Source organism: Vipera berus (genome assembly GCF_964194415.1).
Source record: "Vipera berus genome assembly, chromosome: W".
Lineage (NCBI taxonomy): Eukaryota > Metazoa > Chordata > Lepidosauria > Squamata > Viperidae > Vipera > Vipera berus.
Window position 1 is genome coordinate 57,623,534 of NC_138210.1, and position 27,852 is coordinate 57,651,385.

Below are 27,852 nucleotides of genomic sequence, written 5' to 3' on the forward strand. Positions count from 1 at the left end.
ATCAGGGTGAGAGATTAAAAAGCTCTAGAGAGATAGGATTTAGAAGCATAGAGTGACAAGATACAGGCTTAAATGGGTTTAGATAATAGATTTAGAACATTATTACGTTGTTCCAATTTCGTGGAAATTGGAGCTCAACTGCAATTTTCCCCCATCCACAGCGGATTTTTGAAATTCGAACAACTAAGGTAAATATTAGAATAATTGCTAAGCACATTGATTTGTGCTTTAGATTGTAAGCCGCCCTGAGTCTTCGGAGAAGGGCGGGATATAAATGGGATTAAAATAATAATAATAATAATGTTTCCTATTAAGCTGTATATTTCTCTTTTCTTTCAAGAGTTTTGTGTTCCATCTTTAAAATGTAAAAAAGAGGAACATTCTAGTGGCACCCCAATCCATTATTTTCCCCAACCTTTTGGATTATAATTATACTGATTTATAAAGAAGATATTTATTGTCAGAGATGGAGATAGAGAGGACAGGGGGAAAAAAACACCTTTTGAACTGACTGTTGAATGAGGCGTGATATGAGTTGGAGATCAGCAGTTTGGAAAGATTAGCCTCTTCTGGCAGAAAATCAGAAGATAACATCTTAAGATGAAGACTGTGTGTGCGATATTTCCACAGTTGTATGATATGATCAAATGAATTTTGATCTGTACCTAATCAGGCAACATAATAAATTTCATTTAGATCAAAAATAGGGACCACTACGGTGGGAAGGTAACAGCATTCCGTGCGCCTTTGGTGTCTAGTCATGCTGGCCACATGACCACGGAGACGTCCTTGGACAAGCGCTGGCTCTTCGGCTTTGAAACAGAGATGAGCACCGGCCCCTAGAGTCGGAAACGACTAGCATGCATGTGTGGGGGAACCTTTATCTTTACCTAACATAACCAAGGTTCAAAACAAAAGAACAGTTCTATTGAAAAAGTCCTCACCTTTCGTTGGTAGCTTCCCAGTACAGGATCAGGGTACCCTTTTTCCTTTGCCAATTTCCGTTCTTTGTTCAGATAAGCCCCCCGGACCAGCTTTACTCCAAAGCATACACCCAAGCGTTCTGCAATGGCCACATCTTGCTTCAGATGCTCCAAAGTGTCCTGGAGGAAAACAAAACCAGTCAACCAACAAAATAACTACTATGGACTATTTAAAAAGTCCCCTAACATCAGGTAATTGTTCTAATTAGAGTGCATTTTTTGGATTCCCGGGAAATGTGATGAATATAATATGAGGGGGAGGAGATTCCAGGAATAAAGACCCACCTTGAGATATGCTTGATATGTGTTCCAAATCCAAGGCTTTTGGGTGTTCCAAGTAGCCATCATTGCGATAGTCACTAATGTCAAGGCAGGGTTGATATAAGTGTATTCTGCATCTACCAGAACACGGACTCCTTTTTGTACAGCATACTATATGGAGAGAAGAAAGGCCACATGATTTATAAAGAAGAAATGTGACAGATTATTCAGCTTTCAGATACTGGAGTTATTTAGTTCCATCCAATCCCCCAGAAACCTATTGAGATTTAAGAATAAATCCAACATTGAAAACAGTTGTTTGTAAGGCATTTTCTCCCAACTATAGAGATGTGGAACATTATGTTGCATATGGATATTTTCAAGCAGCAGCCAAAAGAATCAAATATATGGCATAACAGTGTTAGAAATTCTTTTCATATCTAAAGCAACACAGAGCAAACAAAGAGTACAGTCACCATGTGCCTTACTGCTCAACTGTATGACTATAACAGGAAACAGGAAACTCTACTCAGAACATAAACCATAGATTATAACCATTGATGCGCACTAACTGCTGCCATCTACTGGTTGAATAATTCTATAGTTGCAATACAAAATACATTCTAACATGTATTCCAACAATAAGAATTTATAATTTTTAAATGCACTTAGTTAAAACCTGGGTTATACTTTGGTGGGAGATTTTCACCTTTTTTCTGAAAAAGTTACAAAAAAAAATCTGTCTCTTTGCTCCCATCTAATAGTAATCTGGTTTTATCCATCCCAAATACAGTATTCTTGATCTTCACCTAGTTTTCTTTTACCTATTTCTGCTTGCTTAGTAAATGCAAAAACATATTTGATTAGCTGAAGGACACTAAATCTGGTAATATCTAAAACAGAGATAGGTAATATTGTGTTCTGAAAATAGTTTCTAGTTGTTTTGGAACTGTTGGTGAGACTGTCGTTGGCACTGTTTGAATTTGTTCTACCAGCAGCAAGATCTGACTGCTGGCCCAGTGATGGATTGTATTGCAAATCAGGGCTGTTTCCAGAGGAGGCAGAGGAGGAGAGGACCTGGAGCTTATGGAGTGAAGGAACTGGATGAGGCTGTCGGCAGGCCCAGAGGAAGAGAGAGAGGCTTTTGGAGGAGTTGGTGGCGGCGGCAGCGTGCTCCAGGGGCGAAAAGAAGCAAGGCCTCTTTAAGGAAAAGGTGGAAGAGTCAGGATCAGAAAAAGAAAAGAAGGCGAGGTTGTCAGAATACAAGCGAATTTGAGGGCTAATCCACATGGAGCCCCATTTCCATCTGTCCTGTGTGCCATCGTTCACTCCCTATAGACTAAAATGGACAATGTGAAATTTGAGCGGGCCACGAACAAGAAGTATATATCGGAGGTGGTGACCCTTTGAGAGCTGTATGCAACAAAATTTCATTTTGATGTATGCCGATTGGTGTACATTCAAAGTGACAATAAAGTTATCATTATCATTTTGGATTACAATTTGCAGAATGAAGTTGGCCATTCTGGCTAGACTGGATGGTAGTTCAGCTCTGAAAGGCATTCAAGTTGAAGAACAGTTGTTGAGAGTCTCCTGCATGAAGAACTGAAGAATGCATCATAATACTGTTTGAAAAATACTTGGATTCCCTTCTTATGCTTACTTTGTGGCATCATTTGCATCTAATCACACAACAAACATGCCTGGGCAACATCTTTTGTCTGTCATGCCTTGCCCACCCCCCCATAACATTGCCTTCACCTTGTCTTCAGCCCTTGCGTCAGAGAGGTTTAATTCATAACTTCTGATTTTAAAGTCATATTTCCCCCCCTTTAGCTTAGCTACCCACAATAGTTTTAAGGTGTGTAATAAGTGATGTGGTTCCCAATTATTTTTTGTTGGCCACTTCATGCTAGTGTAAGCACATCTCCTCTCTTCAAATTACTGGCATTTTTCCCTGTTGCCATTCTTTTTCTTCTTCTCCATGTTGAAAGAGGTGGCCACCTCTGCTTCTTTTCCTATATGTAATAAAGCCAACCATCTGTGAAACCTTGCTATCTCACCAGGTTTAATCCATCTCATCCTGATTTCTGGATGGTTTCCCACCAGCTGGTGACATTCAGAAAGCAAGAGGGCAACACCAACTGCTTTGCTTCACACAACTTACACCCATGTCATCAGCATATGTGGCAGCAACCCAAAGAAAAGGCGATAGGTGCAGGATAAAGATCAGCAAAGGGGGGACAGCAAATGTTATGCTGGAGAGTTCTTTGCTGACTCAAGAATGGGCAAGAACTCAATTGTTGTGTCAGTAGTTAATTAATGAGTGGTTTCTGTGAAGCGGGAAACACGGTTGCAATTATTGGTTAATGTTTAAACGGCGGGAAATTCCGGGCTGGGGATTGGCTACAGTTCAAACGTTCTGGAGTATATAAGCCGAAGTTTAACTGACAGTTGACAGTTGACATATGTGTATTAATAAACGTTCTTACTGTGAAACCTCACTGAGTCATTCGTCTGTCCGAACATAACAAGTGGCGACGAAGGTGGGATTGACGGCGGACTAGTGAAGGAGCGGCGATAATCAGCTGCGCGTAAGGCGGTAAAATTTAAAACACAGTCAATCGTTGGCGGCCGCGGCGGAATTTAACAAACCTCCGAATGGCGCAAGTCGGCTCTTTGAAAGAGTTCGATCCAAACTACCCAGAGGATTGGGAAGAATACGTTGGCCAGGTCGAAGGGTTTTTGCTTGTTAATGGCATAACCGATGACCGGAAGAAGGCTGCAGCTCTATTGACCATCAGCGGTACGCCCGTTTACCGGGTTGCCGTCGGCCTGTGCCAACCAATGCCGGTATCTAGTGTCTCGTACGCTGACTTATTGGCCAAATTAAAAGTGCACTTTACGCCTAAGAGATCTGAACTGTTTTGGAGGCGTATATTTGAAAAGCGCAATCAGAGACCTGGCGAGTCGATCACGAAGTTCGTTGCAGCGGTCAGAGAGGCAGCTTTGCGCTGCAAATATGATAATCTCGAAATCAGAATTCGAGACAGAGTAGTGCTGGGCTTGCGTGATGAACAATTACAAAATCGGATTATTGCCAAGCCCACCGGCGATCTACAAGAAGTCCTTGACGAATTGCTAACTTACGAATCTACTGGAAGTGGAAGTCGAGACCCCCCCCCCCCCGCAATAGCATGGGCGCTTCAGCCGAAATAAATCTTGAAAGCCATGTGGACAGTGGGGAGGTGGATCAACAATGGGAAGCCGACATAGCCGAAGTCGCCAGAAGATTCGGGAAAATGTCGGCAAGACCCTCTCGCAACGAAGCACCAGAACCGGGACGCAGATACCAGACAACAACACCGCAAAGACAACCGAGGGACAACCCGACCAGACCGCACGACACAGACACCAGATGTGGAAGCTGCGGTGGCAACCATCCCAGAGCAACTTGTAGATTCCGTTCCGCAAAATGCAGGATGTGCGGAAAAACGGGCCACATCCAGGCCATTTGCCGTAGCCGACCTCGCGACAATCGCCTCCATGAAATTGACGTTTGGGCCGAAGGTAAGGTAACCCCCTACTGTCGTGGCATTGAGACCCCCAGACCTTTGGCACGTTACCCCAACCGCGGGAAGGCGGCGCGAGTCAACCACATAGGGAACCCAAAAATTAATCATATTCTGAGGCCTAAATTAAAAATTGTAGTCCATTTGCAAGGAATTCCCTGCAAAATGGAAGTTGATTCTGGGGCCTCAGTATCAATAATTTCTTGTGAAACTCTTAAACATATTGAGCTTAGTAGTGGCCGTAGAATTCCACTTAATTCGACTAAGATACAGTTAGCGGATTTCCAAAAAACCCCAATACACATTAAGGGAAAAGTCACCATTAGGGTTAAATATAAGGGATTTAATGGCTTCTTAGACTTATTAGTCACCGAAGGCCAGAGAACTAGTTTAATTGGCCTTAATTGGTTCCCAGCCCTAGGAATTTGGGTCGGGGGAATAAATACTATTAATAATAAGACCCTCAAGTCTGTCTGCGATGAGTTCGCAGACGTATTTGATGGGTCTTTAGGTAAATATAAGGGGCCCCCTATTAATTTTAATTTAGACCCCGCAGTAAAACCCATTAGGCTTAAGGCCCGATGGGTGCCTTTTGCCCTTAAACAAAAAATCGAGGCCGAGCTCGATAAGCTTGTAGGCCAAGGCGTACTAGAACCGGTCGAGGGAGGCTTGTGGGAGACACCAATCGTCACACCCCTAAAACCTAATGGGGATGTGAGGATTTGTGCCGATTATAAAGCCACCCTGAACTTAGGAATGAAAAAGCATGCTTACCCGGTCCCAACGATGAAGCAGGTCCTCGCGACGATCCAGGACGGCGCCATCTTTGCCAAGCTTGACTTGGCGCAGGCGTATTTGCAACTCACTGTTTCCAGGGAAGCTGCTGAAGCTCAAACAATTGTTACCCACAAGGGGGCATTCCGAGTCCACAGATTGCAATTTGGCATTGCAGCAGCTCCAGGCATCTTCCAGGAGGTGATGGAGAGGACATTAAAGGGCATACCAGGTGTATGCCCTTACTTTGATGATGTCCTGATTGCTGGAAAAACTGAAGAAATTTTAGCTGATCGTCTGGAACAGGTACTGGGAAAATTTAGAGAGGCAGGACTTAAATTAAAAAAGGAAAAATGTTTTATTGGAGTTAAATCCACTGAATTCTTAGGGTTTAGAATAGATGAAAAGGGAATACATCCTACAGCTGAAAAAATTAGAGCAATCAAACTAGCACCTGAACCTAATAACAAGGCTGTTACAAGCCTTTTTAGGGCTAGTTAATTTCTATCACACATTCTTACCTCATAAAGCTGCTATCGCAGAACCATTACATAGATTGCTAGACAGAAAAACCCCTTGGCAGTGGCAAGAAAAACATAGAATTAGCTTCCAAACTTTAAAAGATATTCTATCTAGCCAATCCACGATTACACATTTTATAGAAAATAAACCAATCTATTTAGCGTGTGATGCTTCACCTTATGGTGTTGGGGCTGTCATCAGCCATATGGATAATCAAGGCCATCAAAAGCCAATTGCATACTATTCCAGGACGCTCACCAAAGCTGAACGGAATTATGCACAAATTGACAGAGAAGCATTAGCTATAGTGGCAGGAGTAAAAAAGTTCCATGATTACCTTTACGGTAGGAACTTTACCATATTCACTGACCACAAACCATTATTGGGACTGTTTACCACAGACAAACAGACACCCCAGATAATGTCTCCTAGGATGCTTAGGTGGTCAATTTTCCTGTCAGCATATTCATTCTCTTTGAAACATAGACCTGGCAAGGAGATGGGTCATGCAGATGCCCTTAGCAGACTTCCTTTATCTAACACAGAGGATGACCCCGCGCCGGTTGGTCAAATTCTGTCGTTACAAGAAATACCTGAATGCCCCTTGACAGCTACAGACATTGCTGATGCCACTAAAAAAGACCGAATCCTCAATAGAATTACAACCTGGGTACAAGGTGGATGGCCAAATAAGAATCCTGACCCTAACTTCACTCCATATTTTAGGAGAAAAGATGAATTATCATCTCATTTGGGTTGCATCTTGTGGGGTAACCGAGTTGTCATTCCTGAACATCACAGGAATACTGTAATAGCTGAATTACATGAGGGTCACCCAGGGATTGTCCGCATGAAGGCTTTAGCTAGAAGTCATTTGTGGTGGCCTGGGTTAGACAAGGCAATTGAAGAGTGCGTATCAGGGTGTTATCAGTGTCAGCGCTCTAGGCCTGAACAGGCACACGCACATACTCATAAGTGGGAGATGCCCAGGAACCCATGGTCTCGTATACATATTGATTTTGCGGGGCCATTTCAAGGCATAACATTCTTAGTTGTGGTGGACAGTTTCTCCCGGTGGTTGGAGGTTGTGCCTGTTACCACTATGTCATCTGCTAAAACAATTCAGGTTTTGAGGGGCCTCTTTGCCACCCATGGGTTACCTGATGTGATTGTATCTGATAATGGGCCCCAATTCACCTCTACTGAATTTCAGGATTTCCTCAAGGCCAATTGGATTAGGCACGCGACGTCGGCACCCTTTCACCCTTCCACCAATGGCTTGGCTGAACGCAACGTCAGAACCACAAAAGACGCTTTGAAGCGGATCATACGTGGCGATTGGCACCAGAGACTTGCAAAGTTCTTGCTGGCTCAGCACACGACCCCCTGCACGGCTACCGGTAAAAGCCCAGCTGAGATGAGGTGGGGCAGACGGCTAACCACTAAATTGGACAGGTTACACCCTGACAGAATGCCCGTAACTGCTGAACCTGACATGCCAAACCGGTCTCTCAACATTGGAGACTTAGTTTGGGCCAGGAACTACGGACATGGGGACAAATGGGTTCCAGGGGTAGTCACTGACATAACGGGGCCGTTATCTTACACCATTGAGGGGGAAGGGAATAGAGTAATCAGAAGACATATTGACCAATTAAGGAAGAGGGTTCCCGAAAGTGTGTTAGACAATGCGGGTCAAAATGAACACTTGTGCGACACTACGTTTAGGTATAACCAGTCTGATACTACAGTTGTTGAGGGGGGAGTGGAAACTCAACCTAGGTTAGCAGAAACAATTCCGCAGCACGGTCAAATTGATTGGGAGTTGTTCCCAATGGAAAGACCAGCAGTTCCTGTGCAGCAACAACAGCAACAACAACATCAGCAGCAACAACAACAACAACAACAATTATCTGATAGAGCATTATCAGAGCCAGTGTCCCAAACATCTAGGCCCATAACAATCAGCCAGTCTGCAAACACAACTGTAAGTTGCAAGGCCAATAGATATCCTTCAAGGGTTCACAAGCCACCAAAATATTTGAAAGATTACGTTAACAAATAACATCATCTGGGGGGGAAGGGGTGTTGTGTCAGTAGTTAATTAATGAGTGGTTTCTGTGAAGCAGGAAACACGGTTGCAATTATTGGTTAATGTTTAAACGGCGGGAAATTCCGGGCTGGGGATTGGCTACAGTTCAAACGTTCCAGAGTATATAAGCCGAAGTTTAACTGACAGTTGACAGTTGACATATGTGTATTAATAAACGTTCTTACTGTGAAACCTCACTGAGTCATTCGTCTGTCCGAACATAACATCAATAGTGGGAAAAGAGCCCATGTCAGCCATACTGTTCAAGACAGAAGCTTCTCTAATTTCTCATTGCAACTGCAATCCATTGTGATCCATTGTGTGTCGTGTATGTGTTTCACTTTGAGAGCAGGCAACTAAATTTCATTTTTGATGTGTGCTGTTGTGCCCACAGTAAAAAAAATGACAATAAAGGTTATCATCTATCTATCTATCATCTATCTATCATCTATCTATCTATCATCTATCTATCTATCTATCTAACTATCATCTATCTATCTATCTATCTATCTATCTATCTATCTATCTATCTATCTATCTATCTATCTATCTATCTATCTATCTATCATCTTCTGTTTATTAAAAATATTATCATTTTTCTTTGTTTTGCTTCTGAATATGGGTTTTTATATGATCTTCAGATGGATGCCACCCTACAATTTAAGGAATTTATGGACATTACCCCAAGACATTCTGTTTACTGAGGTAGACAATTGCAATAGTGGCAAATATCTGTAGCTCAGGTGTAGGATGAGGGGGAAGGTTCGTTCTCCGAGCTTGTGGGTTGGTTTCTGAACATTTTGTTCAGCAGAGTTTAGGGGATGTTGCTGTCAATGTCCTTCTGTTTTACAAGGGCTTCAGCTGTAGGTGTGTCGAGTGAGGGTCTTGTGATGGGGAGGTTACATCAGGTCAGAGTCATTGGGAGGTGAATTGCTGATGCTGGGGGGCTTGTATGGGTTAGTTGTGTGGGGGGGTCAGTGCTGTCTCTGCTAGTCTGTGCAGTTGATCTGGATTCTGAGGGGTTCATAGGCCGGCTATAGGTCATTGTGTGTGTTGATGGAATTGCTTGTGGAGTGCCAGGCTTCGATGGACTCACGAGCGTGGCAGGAAGTAGACAATCTCACAATCACCTTTCTCCATCAGTGAAATTAGGATAAATGAATGAAAAGCTGACTGTTTTTTACCTTCTGCACACAAGAGAGAAGGGCAAGGGGCTTCAAAAAATTAAGTGCAACATTCATATTGAAAGGGCAGGACTCTGAGCATGGGGTTGTGGTTGCCAACTTCAGTTTTTAAATGCCACCATGGCCGCTCATTCCACCTCACAGTACAGTCAGGATTCATCTTGACTGCTAATGTCTGGCAAGGAACATATGTTATCACGGATATTTGCTGTAAGGTTAAGCTTCTGCCCAAAGGATAACACTGCCCAGCCTAATTATTAGGCCTCAGTATTCCATCTGTTGTTGGCAACACAGGTTATATCTTTGCAATTCAAACTTTAATACTGTTGTTAGAACCATTAACTTTTTCATTTCATGGCCTTCCCTAAACCATCATGTGTAAAACTTTAGTTGGTTTGGTACCTGTGCTACCGAATTCAGGCGCCTCAATGATTTTTGGAAATGCTGGTTTTCTTCCTGGGTGAAGCAGCTGAAGGACACTTCCTGGTGGCAATGGAAGAGAACAGGCAACATATACGTTTAAAAAAACAACAACTCATTGTCCATAGATTGAGTGAAAAGGGTAGAATCAAAGCAAACTGGGAAACAGATGAGAAAAGGTGAAAGGGGATCTGCTCACATGTCCCGACATGGCAGCCATGACTCTTTCGATGCTGAGGTCTGATATTCCCTGCTTGTTTTGTAAACACAGGGTGATTGTTTTCTGTGAAGAGAGAAAATAAATGAATCCCCAATAAAATCAGAGAATGCCTGTCTTCATTCTCATCCTATACTGCAGAATTAGGAATGAGAATGCTGGCTGTTCTGTTTTTTTTTTTTTAAGTCAAGGTAGTCCTTGACTTAGGATCACGATTCAGCCCAAAGCTTCTGTTGCTAAATGAGACATTTGTTAAGTGAGTTTGGCTCCATTTTACGACCTTTCTTGCCAGTTATTAAGTGAATCGCTGCTGTTGTTCAGTTAGTAGCATGGTTGTGAAGTGAATCTGACTTCCTCACTGACTTTGCTTGTCAGGTCACCAAAAGTGATCACGTGATCCTGGGACACTGCAATTGTCATAAGTATGAGCCAGTGGCCAAGGATCCACATTTTGAAAACCTGATCACAGGGATGCTGCAAAGGTAGTAAATGTGAGAAACACATGTAAGTGACTTTTTTCAGTGTTGTTGTAACTCTGAACAGTTACAACCGTTCATTAAATGATCATTAAACCTACCAATAAATGTGTATTATAGCTTTGCATATTTTATTTGCAGGTTTATTGACCTTCCCTGTAAGCTGAAATCCAGCACACTTACAGCCTCTCCTTGTTTAGGAGCTGCAATTTATTCCAGCAAAATGGTCAGTAAGCAAAATGCTCAGCAAGGGAACCGTGAGACTAAGACCATGCTACAAAGATCACTGGTTGTTGGTGTCTCATTTACATAAAAGTTCTCTCTTGCAGCAGCTCCAGTGTGACTCTCTGGCATGTGTTGTTGTTAGGCACAGATATTTGGGCATAAGTGATTGGAAAATTATTTTTTTACGATTGTTTATTAGCATTTAATACCACTGTATTTGTGAAGGGTCATTGTCTCAGGTAGTTGCTACATGACGACTGTGTTGGATTAGAGGTAAACCTTGTTTAACAACTGCCTATTTACCAACCATTCAAGCTTAAAATGGCACTGAAAAATCACTTTTTATGAAAACTGCAGCCATCTCCACAGACACATGACTGATATTTAGGGGCTTCAACAGTCAACTTTCAACAAGCAAGGTCAATGGAGAAGCCAGCAGTAAAATTGCAAATCACGGTCATGTGATGTTTCACTTAACAACTCACGTTGATTCACTTAATAAACAAATGGGAAATGATATTGTTTAATCCATCACGGTCACATAGTGTTTGGCTTCATAACCGTATCACACAGTGACAGAGTTGCCAGTCTCAATAAGTGAGACTATAGGGCTACTTTTCCTGAAGTACTGAATTTAGTTTGAATTTAATAAAAAAAGAAAAGAAAAGAACCCATCATGAACTTTCAGAGATTACATTTTTCACTTGCAGTGCAAAGCAGCATAGTTTGGCACAGTGCTTTTTTTGTAAAAGAAAAAGGTGCCGGAACTCACACGTCATACAACCTGCCTTGCCTACCCTACAAGGTTCCATCCAAAAAAGGTGCCGGAACTCCGTTCTGAGTGTTCTATGACAAAAAAGCCCTGGTTTGGCAACTTTCTGCTTCCTGTATAAGAAAGATCTTATTTTACTCAAAGCCCTCCATTCTAGACAGGTTTTTTCATTGGCCAAAATAAGCACGCTGTATCACGTAGTAATTTTGCAACTTTATTGTATAGAGCAGGGGTAGGCAACCTCGGCTCTTTTATGACTCATGGACTTCAACTCCCAGAATTCCTGAGCCAGCATGGAAGTCCATGAGTCATAAAAGAGCCGAGGTTGCCTACCCCTGGTATAGAGCCTGCCCATAAAAGTCATGAGTTGTGACGGTTGTAAATTGGGTCACTCATGAGACTGACCCAATTTTACGTCCTTTTTTCGGGTGGTCACTAAGAGAGCACCCGTGTTTTGCTGGTTTCTGGCCAAACCATTGTAAAAGATAAGTCACGTGACTGTAGAACATTGACAATGACAGTGAATGCAGGCAGCTTGCCAAATGTAGTCATGTGACTGTTGAGGGGGCAGCTGTTGGAACTTTGAATCTGGGTAGTAAGTGCCCACAGGGAAGCCCATCACTAAATGACTGGTCATAAGTCGAGGACTACCCATAATTATATTTTTTCAGTTTATATTTTGTTTTTCCCTTAGTTATGAGAAGGAACAGAGATAACGACTCTATTCCCACAATATAGTCTTCTCAACTCTGGCAATTTTAAGACACGTGGACTTCAATTCTGGGAATTGAAGTCCACGTGTCTTAAACTTGTCAAGGTTGAGAAACACCGCCATAATATACTTAACCCATTCAGCCCTTAATCCTTTCTGGTGGTACGCTAACTGAGTCAAAGATCTCATTTTGGGGGAATACACTGTCTCCATCCACTTTTTGGGAAGAAGTACTTAATATCCCATGGGCCCTTCCATCAAAAGAGCAGGGTCTCGGCTTCATAGCAATGACACACAGCAGACATGGCTAAATTGGCCACCTCAGCCAATCTGTGTTTGGGAGTCGTGTTCTATGCTGCCAGGCCTTAGCAACGAGTGCCGCAATGGGGAATCTTGTATTAACAGCTTATCTTTCATTTTAAGTTGTTTTCCGGAGGTGGGGGGAAGGGGGAGGAGGCGGGAGGGGATGGAGAACTTGGTAAAGCCAACTGCCTGGGTTGGATGTTTGCAGAGCAAAACTAATTGTGTTAATATGGTCTTCGAAACATAAACTAACTCCGTGCTCCCCACAGCTCCTGCTTGATGCATCCTACAGTACTCACGCAGAGTTCAGCTGCCATCAGGGCCGTCACCTTCAGTTGCATCATGGGATTGGGGGCACCCCCCACTGACAGATCCAGGCAAGTAATCATGGACTGGGCATTCTTGTCATACCACCCTTCCCTGGTGAGGAGAGAGCAGAAGGATGGCACTGGAACCCTTTTAGATCTGGGTTTCAGTACTTCTGTTGGATGCTCACCAGGTCTTATCTATCTAATGCCACCCTTTTCTCTGGATTCATTTCCATATGTATATGCTATTCTAGTGTGTTGCATCTGTTTATCATGCTTGGAGCAGTGTTTCTTAAGTGTGGCAACTTTAAGATAGGTGGATTTCCAACTCTCAGAATTCCTATGCTGGCTGAGTAATTCTGGGAATTGAAGTCCACCCATCGCCATCTTGGGGATGTTTATTTGTTTGTTTGTTTGTTGATGTACTTGCAAGTCAATCTTGACTTCTGATGACTGCCTGAAGAAGTTCCTGCAGTTTGGGTTTTTTTTGCAAGATTTCAGAAATGGTTTGCCATTGCCTTCTTTTTTTGTAGTTTAGGCCTGTTCCAAGGTCCCCCAGCTGGCATTGTAGCTAAAGTGGCACTAGAACTCACGGTCTCCCAGTTTCAAGTCTGATGCCTTAAACATTACACCAAACTAACTCTCCTTGGAGATGTGCTGATGTGGGAATTCTGAAGAAGCCTTAAGACCTTGAGAGGGAAGCAGATTAGGGAAGCTTGCATATAACGATAGTGGTGATTTACATTAATTATCAGACTGTGAATAATACTTAACCAGGAAAATTCAACAGTTTCCAAAATCTCCCAGCAAAACTCAGAGTTGCTGGAGGAAGGTAAGGATATTCCTGCACAAAAGACAGGCTTTATTTGGCTGGTCATTTGGGAAACTGATCTTTGGACCAACTGGACTTTCTATTCACTCAACTGAGAAAAATCTAATTAGTTTCATTTTTTCCTCCAGTTTTGAGTAACAGGGTTCCATGTATTACATCAAAGCTTACTGTAGTTAAAAGTGTGAGAAATTACCCTTAACACCTGATAACCACTTCCTGAAACAGAAAGCCAAGGTTGTAGATACTCTGTATGGTCTTAATAACATACTGGAAACACCGGAAGAGGATGTATGAATCATGTTTCTCTTAAGCTGCAAACTTGTGTGACTCTTTTCACCTTTTGAGGAGATGTGTGAGCTTTCCCTGTCACCGTAACACCCCCCCTCATTGATTTACAAGCCACAAACTGCCAGCTAGCTAATTTCTTGTACCATAAAGCAACCTTCCCCCACTCCATTGTCCCCCAGATGGATTGGAAAACATCTACCATCATCTCCCAGCTAGCAAATACATAAAGTTTGAAGAATGGTGTAATATAGGAAATGAGATTCACTCTTATTTATTACTAGAATAGTTATAATACACATACATATTTGGGGGGGGGATAGAGGCAAGACTAATGGATTCACAAGCACAACTTTTTTAAGAACTTGAATCAAAACGGTAGAGCCTTATAGCCTACAAAAATTCAGAGCTGCCGTGTGTACATCTCCCACGATTAAAACAGAATCCCAAAGATTCTAAAATAAATCCACAATTAGGATCACATAAAATGTTCTCCCAGTCCCATGAATTTATTCTCTTTCTGCAAATGTGTATTCTTCTAGGTACACTCTCTCTGTTCTCCAAGTTTTTCCCAGATTACCTCTACTGTTAGGTAGGGTAAGATGACTTTCTCAAGAGACATAGCTTTACCATTTCAGTTATTTATTTATCTCCCAAGCAACTATATAAAGCTCAGATGCAGTGAAAAGCACATCCGTAATAAGGTTGAAATAAGATTCAGGGGTCATCTGGTCAAGAATTGGCACACGTCAGACCACTATCTTCTTTTTTTTCCCATCTGTGCAAAAACTCCTCTCCTGCTAGATTACCTGCATTACCCTTCTTTCATCTATACTCACCCTTCTTTTTCCTCTCCTACATCTTCCTCTATGGGGACAGCAAGGAGAGGCCGGACTCCCAAATGTTGGAGTCGTTGTAATGTTTCTTTGATCTCTTTCTGGGTTTCACCAGCCACAAACTGCCCATACAAAGTAAGACGAAGAGCAGTGCTCCAGAGACGACGTCCCAGTATGCGTCGAGTGACAGAAAGGAGCTTGGAAGACAACGAGAAATATAAGATATGTGGGCAATTTCCAGATGGGAAGCTGTATTTGCTTGGAAAGAGAACCTTGAGTAAGACTACCAAATCCCGATAACCATTAGATGGAAACAAGGAGCGTTTTCTACATTCCTTTTCCTCCATCTAGTGATTATCTGGATTTTCGAGGCTCAATGTGGCAGTCCATCTTGAGATACCTAAAAACATAACAGATGAACTATAGATTAGTAAAGGTAAAGGTAAAGGTTCCCCCGCACATGCGTGCTAGTCGTTTCCAACTCTAGGGGCCGGTGCTCATCTCTGTTTCAAAGCCGAAGATCCAGCGCTTGTTCGAGGACGTCTCCGTGGTCATGTGGCCGGCATGACTAGACGCCAAAAGCGCACAGAATGTTGTTACCTTCCCACCGTAGTGGTCCCTATTTTTCTACTTGCATTTTTACATGTTTTCGAACTGCTAGGTTAGCAGAAGCTGGGACGAGTAACAGGCTCTCACTCTGTTACGCGGCACTCAGGATTCGACCCGCCAAACTGCCGACCTTCTGATCGACAAGCTCAGCGTCCTAACCCACTGAGCCACCGCGTCCCTTGAACTATAGATTACATGCTAGCAAATTAATGACTACAGATAATTTCTTCCAATAAGAATATAATTTGTGCATCTGGACAATGGACTTTCGTCCACCAAACCATCCCTCAATTGCCATTTGTCGGTCTTTACACCAATTATTAACTTGCAATCTATGCAAGAAGATGTCATAACTATCTTTAATCATTTGTGCAAGTATCCCAAATAATCTGTGACTTATTTTACACAAATTACTCAGTTCATAATTTATTCTAAAAACTCTTTATCACTTCCCCAATCAATAAAGCACTCAGCTTAAGTCATTGGGGAAAATTCGAGGGTCATACTTACATGGAAAGATAATGGGACTTCCAAAACTTAATAAACCAAGATTAAACTGATCTCCTGATAAAGTCATTGAAATTAATCTCTGGTACATCCTTCCAACCACACGTCATAGAAACCCAAGATTGCAAATGTTGACTGAGACAAAAGGGATGGTACATTAGATCAGGAGTCAAAATCTTACCTTTGGTGCTTTCTGCACCAGCCATGGAGAAGAACAGAGAAAGAAGACGAGCAGTCCACGAGTGAGTTCCCATTTGGTGTTGAGGCGGAAAACCTTCCCATCCTCCAGGTTCAGTGAATTATAAGAAGATTGGGGTTTCTTTGAAGCGGTTTCGGGGGCTGGCTTGGAAGATGAGGATTTGTGGGTTGTCACCTGGGCCCCCCAAAGGGTTACTGCCCTCCGGTGCAAGAAACAAGCCCCACGATGCAGCATGCCACCAGCTCAGTCTGAAGGTCACAGTGCCACCTTTGAGAACGTAGCATCTGGCATTTATCCCATTGTGTATGGGAGCAAGCTGGAAAGATGGGGAGGGTGGAGGAAAGAGTGCAAACACAGGCCAGTAAGGTGCAGTTTCAGCACATTGTTGGGGGTAAGTGGGAAGCAATTCACTAGGGCAGAAAACCCGCCATGGAGAAGTCATTCATTAACATCAAGATTCCTGGCATTTCAACCTTATTGGCTTATTCTGTTCTTTTCTGCAACTTGATAGTTTCCAGATTTCAGTTTTTTATCATTCCTAGCGATATTACCCCTTCATGGATTACTGCCTTGTCGTGGCGAAGGGGCTTGCGTAATTCAATGAAGCCATGAGCTATGCCGTGCAGGGCCACCCAAGATGGACAGGTCATAGCTGAGAGTTCTGACAAAACGTGATCCACTGGAGAAGGAAATGGCAAACCACTCCAGTATCTTTGCCATGAAAACCCTATGGACAGTACCAAAAGGCAAAACGATATGACGCTGGAAGATGAGCCCCTCAGGTCGGAAGGCATCCAATATGCTACTGGGGAAGAGCAGAGGGCTAGTACTAGTAGCGCCAGAAAGAATGAAGCGACTGGGCCAAAGCCGAAAGGACGCTCAGCTGTGGATGTGTCTGGTGGTGAAAGGAAAGTCCGATGCTGTAAAGATTTTTTCTCCATAGGAACCTGGAATGTAAGATCCATGAATCAAGGAAAGCTGGACGTGGTCAAACAAGAGATGACAAGACTGAACATCGACATCTTAGGTATCAGCGAACTAAAATGGACAGGAATGGGTGAATTTAATTCAGATGACCATCAGGTATACTACTGCGGGCAAGAATCCCTCAGAAGAAATGGAGTAGCCTTCATAGTCAATAAAAGAGTAGGAAAATCAATACTGGGATACAATCCTCAAAATGACAGAATGATCTCAGTTCGAATCCAAGGGAAACCATTCAATATCACAGTAGTCCAAGTCTATGCCCCAACCACCAGTGCTGAAGAGGATGAAATTGACCGGTTCTATGAAGCCCTACAGCACCTTATAGAAGTAACACCAAAAAATGATGTCCTTATCATCATGGGGGATTGGAATGCTAAAGTAGGAAGCCAAAAGATAACTGGAATAACAGGCAAGTTTGGCCTTGGAGTACAAAATGAAGCAGGGCACAGGCTGATAGAATTTTGTCAAGAGAATACGATGGTCATAGCAAACACTCTTTTCCAACAACCCAAGAGACGGCTCTACACATGGACATCACCAGACGGTCAACACAGAAATCAGATTGACTATATGCTCTGCAGCCAAAGATGGAGAAGCTCTATACAGTCGGTAAAAACAAGACCAGGAGCTGACTGTGGCTCAGACCATGAGCTTCTCCTTGCAAAGTTTAGGCTTAAACTGAAGAAAGTAGGGAAAAGCACTAGGCCACTCAGGTATGAATTAAATCATATCCCTGTTGAATATACAGTAGAGGTGACAAATAGATTTAAGGAATTAGATCTGATAGACAGAGTGCCTGAAGAACTATGGACAGAGGTTCGCGACATTGTACAACAGGTAGCAACCAAAACCATCCCAAAGAAAAAGAAATGCAAGAAAGCAAAATGGCTGTCTGAGGAAGCTTTGCAAATAGCTGAGGAAAGGAGGAAAGCGAAAGGCAAGGGAGAAAAACATAGATATGCCCAATTGAATGCAGAATTCCAGAGAATAGCTAGAAGAGATAAGAATGCCTTCTTAAATGAACAGTGCAAAGAAATAGAAGAAAACAATAGAATAGGGAGGACCAGAGATCTTTTCAAGAAAATTGGAGAGATGAAGGGAACATTCCATGCAAAAATGGGCATGATAAAGGACCAAAATGGCAGGGACCTAACAGAGGCAGAAGAGATTAAGAAGAGGTGGCAAAATTACACAGAAGAACTATACAAAAATGAGCTTAACGTCCCAGATAATCACAATGAGGTGGTCACTGACCTCGAGCCAGACATCCTAGAATGTGAAGTGAAGTGGGCCTTAGAAAAGCTGAGCAACAACAAAGCTAGTGGAGGTGACAGTATTCCAGCTGAGCTATTCAAAATCTTAAAAGACAGTGCAGTAAAAGTGCTACACTCAATTTGCCAGCAAATTTGGAAAACTCAACAGTGGCCACAGGATTGGAAAAGATCAGTTTACATTCCAATTCCAAAGAAAGGCAGTGCCAAAGAATGTTCAAACTATCGCACCATTGCACTCATTTCTCATGCTAGTAAAGTCATGCTTAAAATCCTACAAGCTAGACTTCAGCAGTATGTGGATCGAGAACTACTACAAATTGCTAACATACGCTGGATCATGGAGAAAGCTAGGGAGTTCCAGAAAAACATCTACTTCTGCTTCATTGACTATGCTAAAGCCTTTGATTGTGTGGATCATAACAAACTGTGGCAAGTTCTTAAAGAGATGGGAGTACCAGACCATCTTATTTGTCTCTTGAGAAACTTATATGCGGGTCAAGAAGCAACAGTGAGAACTGGACACGGAACCACTGATTGGTTCAAAATTGGGAAAGGAGTCCGGCAAGGCTGTATACTGTCGCCCTGCCTATTTAACTTATATGCAGAGCACATCATGAGAAAGGCAGGGCTAGATGAATCAAAAGTTGGAATTAAGATTGCTGGAAGAAATATCAACAACCTAAGATACGCAGATGATACCACTCTAATGGCAGAAAGTGAAGAAGAACTAAAGAGCCTGTTGTTGCGGGTGAAGAAGGAGAGTGCAAAACTTGGGTTGAAACTTAACATTAAGAAAACCAAGATCATGGCATCTGGCCCTCTCAATTCATGGCAAATAGATGGGGAAGAAATGGAGGTAGTGACAGATTTTGTTTTCCTGGGCTCCAAGATCACTGCAGATGGGGACTGTAGCCAAGAAATTAAAAGACGCTTGCTCCTGGGAAGGAAAGCCATGGCAAATCTAGACAGCACACTAAAAAGCAGAGACATCACCCTGTCAACAAAAGTGCGTATAGTCAAGGCTATGGTCTTCCCAGTTGCAATGTATGGCAGTGAAAGTTGGACCATAAGAAAGGCTGAGCGCCAAAGAATTGAGGCCTTTGAACTATGGTGCTGGAGAAGACTCCTGCGAGTCCCTTGGACTGCAAGGCGATCAAACCGGTCAGTCCTAGAGGAGATCAATCCTGACTGCTTTTTAGAAGGCCAGATCCTGAAGCTAAAACTCAAATACTTTGGCCACCTAATGAGAAGGAAGGACTCACTGGAGAAGTTTAAGTTTAAGTTTAAGTTTTATTTAATTTGTATACCGCCCTTCTCCTTGGTAGGGACTCAGGGCGGTTCACAGGGCATATATAAAAAAGACAATACAAAAATTAAAAAAGATTAAACCCATGCCCAGTTAAAACAGTAATACAAATCTAAAACGACAAATTAAAATCCATAATCCCCCGTCAGGCCAGACCAGCCATTTCAAATAGGTGGGTCTTCAGGCCACGACGGAAAGTTCGGAGGTCTGATGCCGTCCGGAGCTCCACCGGCAGTTGGTTCCATAATGCCGGAGCGCCCACAGAGAAGGCCCTCCCCCTGGGGGCCACCAGTCGGCATTCCTTGACTGGCGGCACCCTGAGGAGGCCCTCTCTGTGGGAACGCACAGGGCGGAGGGGAGTTGATGCCGGCAGCAGGTGGTCCCTGAGGTATCCCGGACCCATGCCATGTAGGGACTTAAAGATCGTAACCAAAACCTTGAACCTCACCCGAAAGACAACTGGTAACCAATGCAGCTCGCGGAGCAAAGGTGTAACATGGGAGTACCGGGAAACTCCCAAGACAACTCTCGCGGCCGCATTCTGTACCAGTTGGAGCCTCCGAGTGGTCTTCAAGGGAAGCCCCATGTAGAGAGCATTACAGTAGTCAAGGCGAGAGGTCACGAGCGCATGAGTGACCGTACACAGGGCATCCCGGTTCAGATAGGGCCGCAACTGGCGCACCAGGCGAACCTGGGCGAAAGCCCCCCTAGTCACGGCCACTATATGATCTTCCAGGGTAAGCCGTGAATCTAGGAGGACTCCCAAGTTGCGAGCCCTATCCACGGGGGGTAAGAGCTCACCCCCCATAGAAAGAGATGGAACATTTTGAATGTCCCGGGATGCCGGAATGTACAGCCACTCAGTCTTGTCAGGGTTGAGTTGAAGTCTGTTCCTCCCCATCCAGACCCGAACCGCCTCCAGGCAACGGGACATCACAGCGAGGGCATCACTGGGGTGGTTTGGGGTCGAAAAGAAAAGTTGGGTATCATCAGCATATTGATGATACCCAACTCCAAAACCACGAATGATCTCACCCAGCGGTTTCATGTAGATGTTGAACAGGAGAGGCGAGAGAACCGACCCCTGAGGAACTCCACAAACGAGAGACCTAGGGGCCGATCTCTGCCCCCCTGCCAACACCGACTGCGAGCGTCCCAGGAGATAGGAGGAGAACCACTGAAGAACTGTGCCTCCCACTCCCAATCCCCTGAGACGCCGCAGCAGGATACCATGGTCGATGGTATCGAAAGCCGCCGAGAGGTCTAATAGGACTAGGACAGAGGAATATCCCCTATCCCGAGCCCTCCAGAGATCATTCACCAGAGCGACCAATGCCGTCTCCGTGCTGTACCCGGGCCTGAAACCCGATTGGTAGGGGTCCAGATAATCCGCTTCATCCAGGACCAGAGGGAGCTGATGCGCCACCACACTCTCGACAACCTTCGCAAGAAAGCGAAGGTTGGAGACTGGACGAAAGTTGTTCAAAACAGCTGGGTCCAAGGCAGGCTTCTTGAGGAGAGGTCTCACCACCGCCTCCTTCAAGACGGTGGGGAAATAACCCTCACTCAAAGAAGCAGATATAACCGCCTGGAGCCAGCCTCGTGTCCTCTCCCTAGCTGCATAAACCAGCCAGGAAGGGCATGGGTCCAACAAACATGTGGAGGAGCTCAGCCTCCCCATAATCCTGTCCACTTCATCAGGGGTCACAGAATCAAACTCTTCCCAGGTAACATTGACAAGACCGCCCGTGTCCTGATCGCCTGACTCTGCCCAGCTGGAGTCCAAACCGGTCCGAATCCGAGCGATTTTATCCGACAGATGTTGACTAAATTCCTCGGCACGACCCTGCAAGGGATCCTCCCTCACCTCCTGATTAAGAAGTGAGCGAGTCACCCTAAACAAGGCGGCCGGGCGATTATCTGCGGACGCGATGAGGGTGGAGAAGTAATTGCACCTCGCCACCCTCATCGCTGCGAGATAAGACCTAATGTAGGTTCTTAACCGCAACCGGTCGGGTTCGGATCGGCTAGACCTCCAGCAGCTCTCTAGGCCCTGTTTCCGACGCTTCATCTCCCGGAGCTCCGCGGAAAACCATGGAGCTCGCTGGGATCTGCGCCGGGTCAGGGGCCGCAAGGGTACAACCCGGTCAAGTGCCTCAGTGGCTGCCCTTTCCCAGGCTTCCACTAAGGCATCCGCCGAGCTGTGAGCAGTGGAGGCAGGTGGGGACCCCAGCGCCGCTTGGAATCTATCAGGATCCATTAAGCGTCTGGGGCGGTACCATCTAATTGGTTCCGTGCCCCCACGGCGGGGGGTGGCAAAACGGAAGACCAGCCGCAGGAGATGATGATCGGTCCATGACAGGGGCATAATAAATGGAGAGCCCCCACCTAGATCATCCAACCACCGTCTAGATAAAAAAATCAGGTCAAGGGTGTGGCCTCCCTCATGAGTTGGCTCTGAAATTACTTGCGTCAGGTCCATGGCCGCCATGGAAGCCATGAACTCCCGAGCTAGCTCTGATGAACCTCCCAGGGATGGTAGATTGAAGTCTCCCAAAACTATAAGTTTGGGAAACTCAACCACCAAGCCCGAGAGGATATCGAGCAGCTCGGGCAGGGCTGCCGCTGTGTGACTAGGCGAAATGTACACCAGCAGCAAGCCCAACTGCGCCCCAGGACCAAATCTCATAAAGAGAGACTCACACCCGACTATCTGAGAAACGGTGGCCTCCCGCGGACATAAGGTCTCCCTAATGGTAACCGCCACTCCCCCACCCCTACCATGAGCTCGTGGCCGGTATAGCACCCGGAAGCCTGGTGGGCAGAGGTCAACCAAAGGGACCCCACCCTCTGGGCCCAACCAAGTCTCCGTGATGCAAGCCAGGTCCGCATGCTCACCCTCAACTAAATCCCTAACGAGGGGAGCTTTATTAACCACGGACCTGGCATTCAGGTACACCAGCCGGAGCTCAGGAGGCTGCACATCCTCGCTCCCGGGATCTCGGGGAAGAAGCAGAGGGTCGGAGCGCCTCACTGCTTGCAAATAGCGGGGACGGCCCTCCCGGTAGCGATACGGCCCCCTGTCTATCCGCCTGCTGCCATTCCCCGTCGTGGGAATTGATAATCCCACGACCCGCTCATGAGCCCCGGCGACAACGCCACCCCGTTCTCCCCCCGTGCTATCAGACCCAAGGCTGGTCTGAACCATGGTAGGTCGGCCACCCCCCATAGCCAAACAACCGGTATCTCCCACCCCGCTCCCTAGCCCTATAAAAAATTTGGATAAAAAAATAATCAGAGGCTTTCTAGATTTACATGAACAGCCCCTGCCCCTGCCCAGCCATCTCTCAGAGACCAAAAACTCGGGCCCGTCATCAAGGTTATCAACGTTTAAGGAGGCAGGTCGCACCCAGGAGAGGGGGGCACCCCTGAGGGCGTACAAACGCGTGCTCGTATATTGCCGCATAAGTATAAAAAAGTCCAAACAGTCCAGGATAGGCATCCCTGAGTTGTCCATGGGAGGATTGAACATGACAGAAGTCTGGATCCCCACCCAACTTCACTGCCACTCAGTTGGGTGGCCTCCAAGACAGGCCGCAGCCCGTTCTCTCACAACGGGTAGAGACTCCATTCCTGGGGGTGGACCAGGTATCCTCTGGGTAGGCAAACCCCATAGAGCTCCCACCTCTATGAGGTTGCAAATGGAGAGGTCCAGCCACTCTCCCACCGTGGCCGATACCCAGGTATGTCGAAAGTCCAAAGGGAGAGGGGAGAGGATAGGCAGGCAGATGGTAAAAAGTGTGTCCAAGGCAAGGAGGGTAGGCAGGCCAGAATAAAAATAGTCTGAATCACCGGCGTCACTGCAAGAGCAGTCCAAAGATGATACACGATGCAGGAGCCCCATGTCGTCCTTGCTCCGGTAAGATAACTCCCGGTCGTCCTCTTCGCCACCCAAGCGGTCCGAAGACGCCGTCGCCATAAGAGGCGGCCTGAAGCAAGGGTATAGGTCAACCATCGTCGCCAAGGTAAGTAATAATAGTCGCCCTCTCCACCGCCAAAACGGCCCAAGGGCGACACCACCACCAAAGCGGGCCAAGGCGGCTTGGGGCCACATGGAAGTCCCGCCGCCGGCGAAAAGATCAAAAGCCCAAAGGCACCAGAGTCAGCAGCCGGCCCCCGCAGACGGGGCAACAGTCTCAGGAACGCCGGTACAGACAAAAATGGCCCTAAAGCCAGCTGGTGAATTCCCGAGCGTCCGGAGCATATCGTCGTCACTGTCGCCGCCAAACCCGGGCCGCCGCCGCCATCGCCATCACCGCCGAGTGCGGCCCAAAAAATCGTCGCGCAGCCTGCTACCCGCGCCAAGGCCGACGCCCACGCCGCCGCCGCCATCATCACCGCCGCCGACCGGACAGCCCTACGGGCCTCACGGGCACACTCCTCACCGACGGGCGTCCTCCTCATCAGCCCGAGCCGGCCCGAGAACAACCAAAGTGGCCCGGACGGCCCGAAAGCAACAGGGAGCGCCACGCCAGCTATGAGCAGCCCGAACGCTCCGGAGAGAGTGAGAAACGGCGGGAGGAAGCAGCCGGTAGGTAGCAGGGCCAGCAGCCAGCAGCCGGTCGCTCAAACAGCACAAATCCAAAAAGACCGCTGCTGGCTTCGTCAGCCTCCGTGTTGCCACATTGCCCCTCGGCAAACCCCAATCCCATCTCAGCAAGCCGTAAAGGCTTGTGAGGGGCTCCCAGGGGACGCCTATCAGCTGGAGCTCGCGGAGCTCAGCCGAGCGCGTCCTCCATCTTGGGCATGCGCCAAGTTAGAAGAGCCTAATGCTGGGAAAGATCGAGGGCAATAGAAGAAGGGGACGACAGAGAATGAGGTGGCTGGATGGAGTCACTGAAGCAGTAGGCGTGAGCTTAAATGAACTCCAGAAGATGGTAGAAGACAGGAAGGCCTGGAGGAATGTTGTCCATAGGGTCGCGATGAGTCGGACACGACTTCGCAGCTAACAACAACAACAAGCGATATTAGCTGAGAAATTATGGAAGGTGAAGACCAAAATATCTGAAGGCCACAGATTAGGGAAGGTGGCTTCATCCCATGAGATTCTACTTTCTTTAGAGCAGAAATAGGCACTGATGTTCCTCCAGATAGAGTCAAGCTATATTCCAGAGCATTTCTCATCGTTGGCCAACTTACCAGGACTTCTTATTTAAAAAGTTTTACAATACATTTTGACTTTAATCCCCCCTCCCCCACCCCCACCCAACCCTCCCTATCCCTTCCCCCCATTCCCTCCTCCCCCCCCCCGACTTCCCAGAGCTAAATACAGGGTATAAAATCAAAAAACAAACATAAGCACCCCTATGTTATCAGCAATAAACTATTAGTTCTATCTCCCTCTAGCTCATGTAAAATGAATACAAACAATATTAATATTACAAATAAAGTAAAAAAGAAAAACAGAAAAACAGAAAAGAGCTTTACTCAAAATAGATTTTCTTAATCCGTCCTTATTCATATTAATTTCAAAGAAAAAAAAATAAACAAATTCTCAGTTACGCGCCAAAAGCGCCTATCTATTAACCTTAATAATCTCCAACCAAACTAAACCATAATCAAAAATAATTCTTGCATGTATCACACCAAATGTCTCGCAGTTCCAAGTCATCCTTGAGTTCAAATAAAAAGAGTAAAAAAAAAAAAAGGGTTAAGCAGTCTGTAAGACAACTTGTTGTTAATTAGGAGCTTGCATACCCATTCTTAGTTCAACACACACTTTTAGTCCATAACCCTAATATACTTTTCTAACAAGCAAATAACATCCATCTTAAATTGTGTTAAATATTAAAAAAAACTTTCTTTCTCCTCTATGATAAATTTAATCCATTAAGATACTAATTTAAAAATTTAATCAGCAATCTTAACGCCCCAAAACTTTTGGAGCACGTCTGTCATGACCCCCAAAACTTCTTTGGACCGCGCCCCTCCCACATCTTCACTGTAAATACACTTTGGAGATTCCATAACTATCTGCTGGTCTTGCTCTTGCTCTCGTCTCGCTCTTCTTAGGGCGGCACGCGTCTTCCTCTGGCCTCCTGCAACATCCAATGAAACTGTATCTTGATCCCCTCCAACACCATTGTCCTCTATCTGTCTGTCTGCAACATCTTGAAGCTTTCCCTCGCCGTATCCCTTAACAGCTTCCAAAAATGATAGGGGGGTTGCTTTTAACACATTGCTATAAAAATCCCGTGCCTGGGCCACAGTAACCAGACGATGTCTTTTACCTTCAAGCGTCACCACCAGTCCAACTGGAATCTCCCATCTAAACTTAATATCACATTTCTTAAGTTCCTGTACTAAAAATGCAAAATCTTTCCTTCTCCTTAAAATCTTCGGAGGAATCTCTTTTAAAACCAAGACTTCTTGCTCAGCCACTACCAGTTTAGTATCATAGGCAGCTTGAATAACTTCATCTCTAATTACTCTCTTTGTAAAATAGACCACCACATCTCTGGGTAACTTCCTTTGTCTTGCAATCCATGAATTTACACGAAAAATTTTGTCCATATTTCCCTCAATTTCAGATGCTGGCTGGCCCAATACCCCTTCCAGAGCCTCAGAAATCAGCTGCTTTAAATCTTCTTTACAGTTCTCCTTTAAACCCCTGATTCTAATAGCATACTGCATCTGATGATACTGAGCAAGGCTCAATTCTCCGTCCATTTTATCCCTTATCCCTTATATTTAGGGATAGTCCATTCCATATAGGAGCTGTGACTAGGGGGGCTTTCGCCCAGGTTCACCTGGTGCGCCAGTTGCGGCCCTATCTAAGCCGGGATGATTTATGCACGGTCACTCACGCGCTCGTGACCTCTCGTCTGGACTACTGCAACGCTCTCTACATGGGGCTGCCCTTGAGGACCACCCGGAAGCTCCAACTGGTACAGAATGCAGCCGCGAGAGTTGTGTTGGGAGTCTCCCGATACTCCCACGTTACACCTCTGCTCCGTGAGCTGCATTGGTTACCAGTTGCCTTCCGGGTGAGATTCAAGGTACTAGTAATGGTGTTTAAAGCCCTACATGGCAGGGGTCCGGAGTACCTTAGGGAACACCTGCTGCCGGCATCAACTTCCCTCCGCCCTGTGCGTTCCCACAGAGAGGGCCTCCTCAGGGTGCCACCGGTCAGAGAATGTCGATTGGTGGCCCCCAGGGGGAGATCTTTCTCTGTGGGCGCCCCGGAGCTATGGAACCAATTACCGGTTGAGCTCCGGACAGCGCCCGATCTTCGCTCCTTTCGCCGCGATCTGAAAACATACCTGTTCGAACAAGCCGGCCTGGCCTGAGGGGGGATTGGTGGGGTTTTTACTATTATTTTATTGGGGTTTTTATTATGTATCAACTGTTTTTATGGGTATGTATTTAATTACCTTTTAATTTTTGTAACTCTGTGTTTTATTCTTGCCCTGTACACCGCCCTGAGTCCTTCGGGAGAAGGGCGGTATAGAAATATTAGTAAATTAAATTAAATTAAATTAAATTAAATTAAATATTTTCATTTTCTGATACCTTTGCTTCTAATATACAGTAGACTTCCAAGAATAAAAAAACACCATTTCATAGGAGTTGATTCTCAAGTATTTATTATCAGTAGATTCAATTTCCTCTCCTCACAATGATTTGGAAATTTATGGCTTCATCCCACGGAGGTCATTTGTGACACCTACACATTTGGAGTTCGCTATTGTACCTTTTCCCCCATTAATTTAATAATAGATGCTTCCAAACTGGTGGCTTTGCAAATATGGCAGACGAGAACCGGTGTCAGCATCCCTTAACAATCTGGGGAGAATGCTCTGTTGATAAGTATTTTTTTGTAATGGAATATCAGCAATTTGTCTCATTTTACAAATTATCTACGCAAACCAAAAGCGAAACTGTCAAGTGCGCACAACCATTTGAAATTTAAAACATTTTGAACCCGAGATGGCTTTTTTTGAGTTTGAAGCAGCTTGTTTCAACTTTGCCAGAAATATGCTCTCCTGACCCTTTTAGAATTGTCCAGGCCGTTTCAAGCTCAGAACACTTCTAGTAAGATCAAAACATCAGTGTTCTGTTTTGCACTCAGAAGACACAAAGTCAAAATGTTTTACTGATTAATATTCAACAAAACTGGTGGGCATCAGGTTGAAA

The 27,852-nt window shown here is 45.2% G+C and overlaps 1 protein-coding gene across 1 annotated transcript; it reads right to left on the reverse strand.

Moving 5' to 3' along the window:
• Window positions 1-310: 310 nt before the first annotated feature.
• LOC308676311 (hydroxyproline dehydrogenase-like) lies at window positions 311-16,323 on the reverse strand (the record flags this gene model as incomplete). Its single annotated transcript, XM_081342123.1, has 8 exons — window positions 311-355; window positions 945-1,103; window positions 1,269-1,415; window positions 9,791-9,871; window positions 10,008-10,091; window positions 12,813-12,933; window positions 14,778-14,971; window positions 16,072-16,323. 8 exons carry the CDS (start codon window positions 16,321-16,323, stop codon window positions 311-313), a joined length of 1,083 nt encoding a protein of 360 aa, XP_081198249.1.
• Between the last annotated feature and the right edge of the window lie 11,529 nt (window positions 16,324-27,852).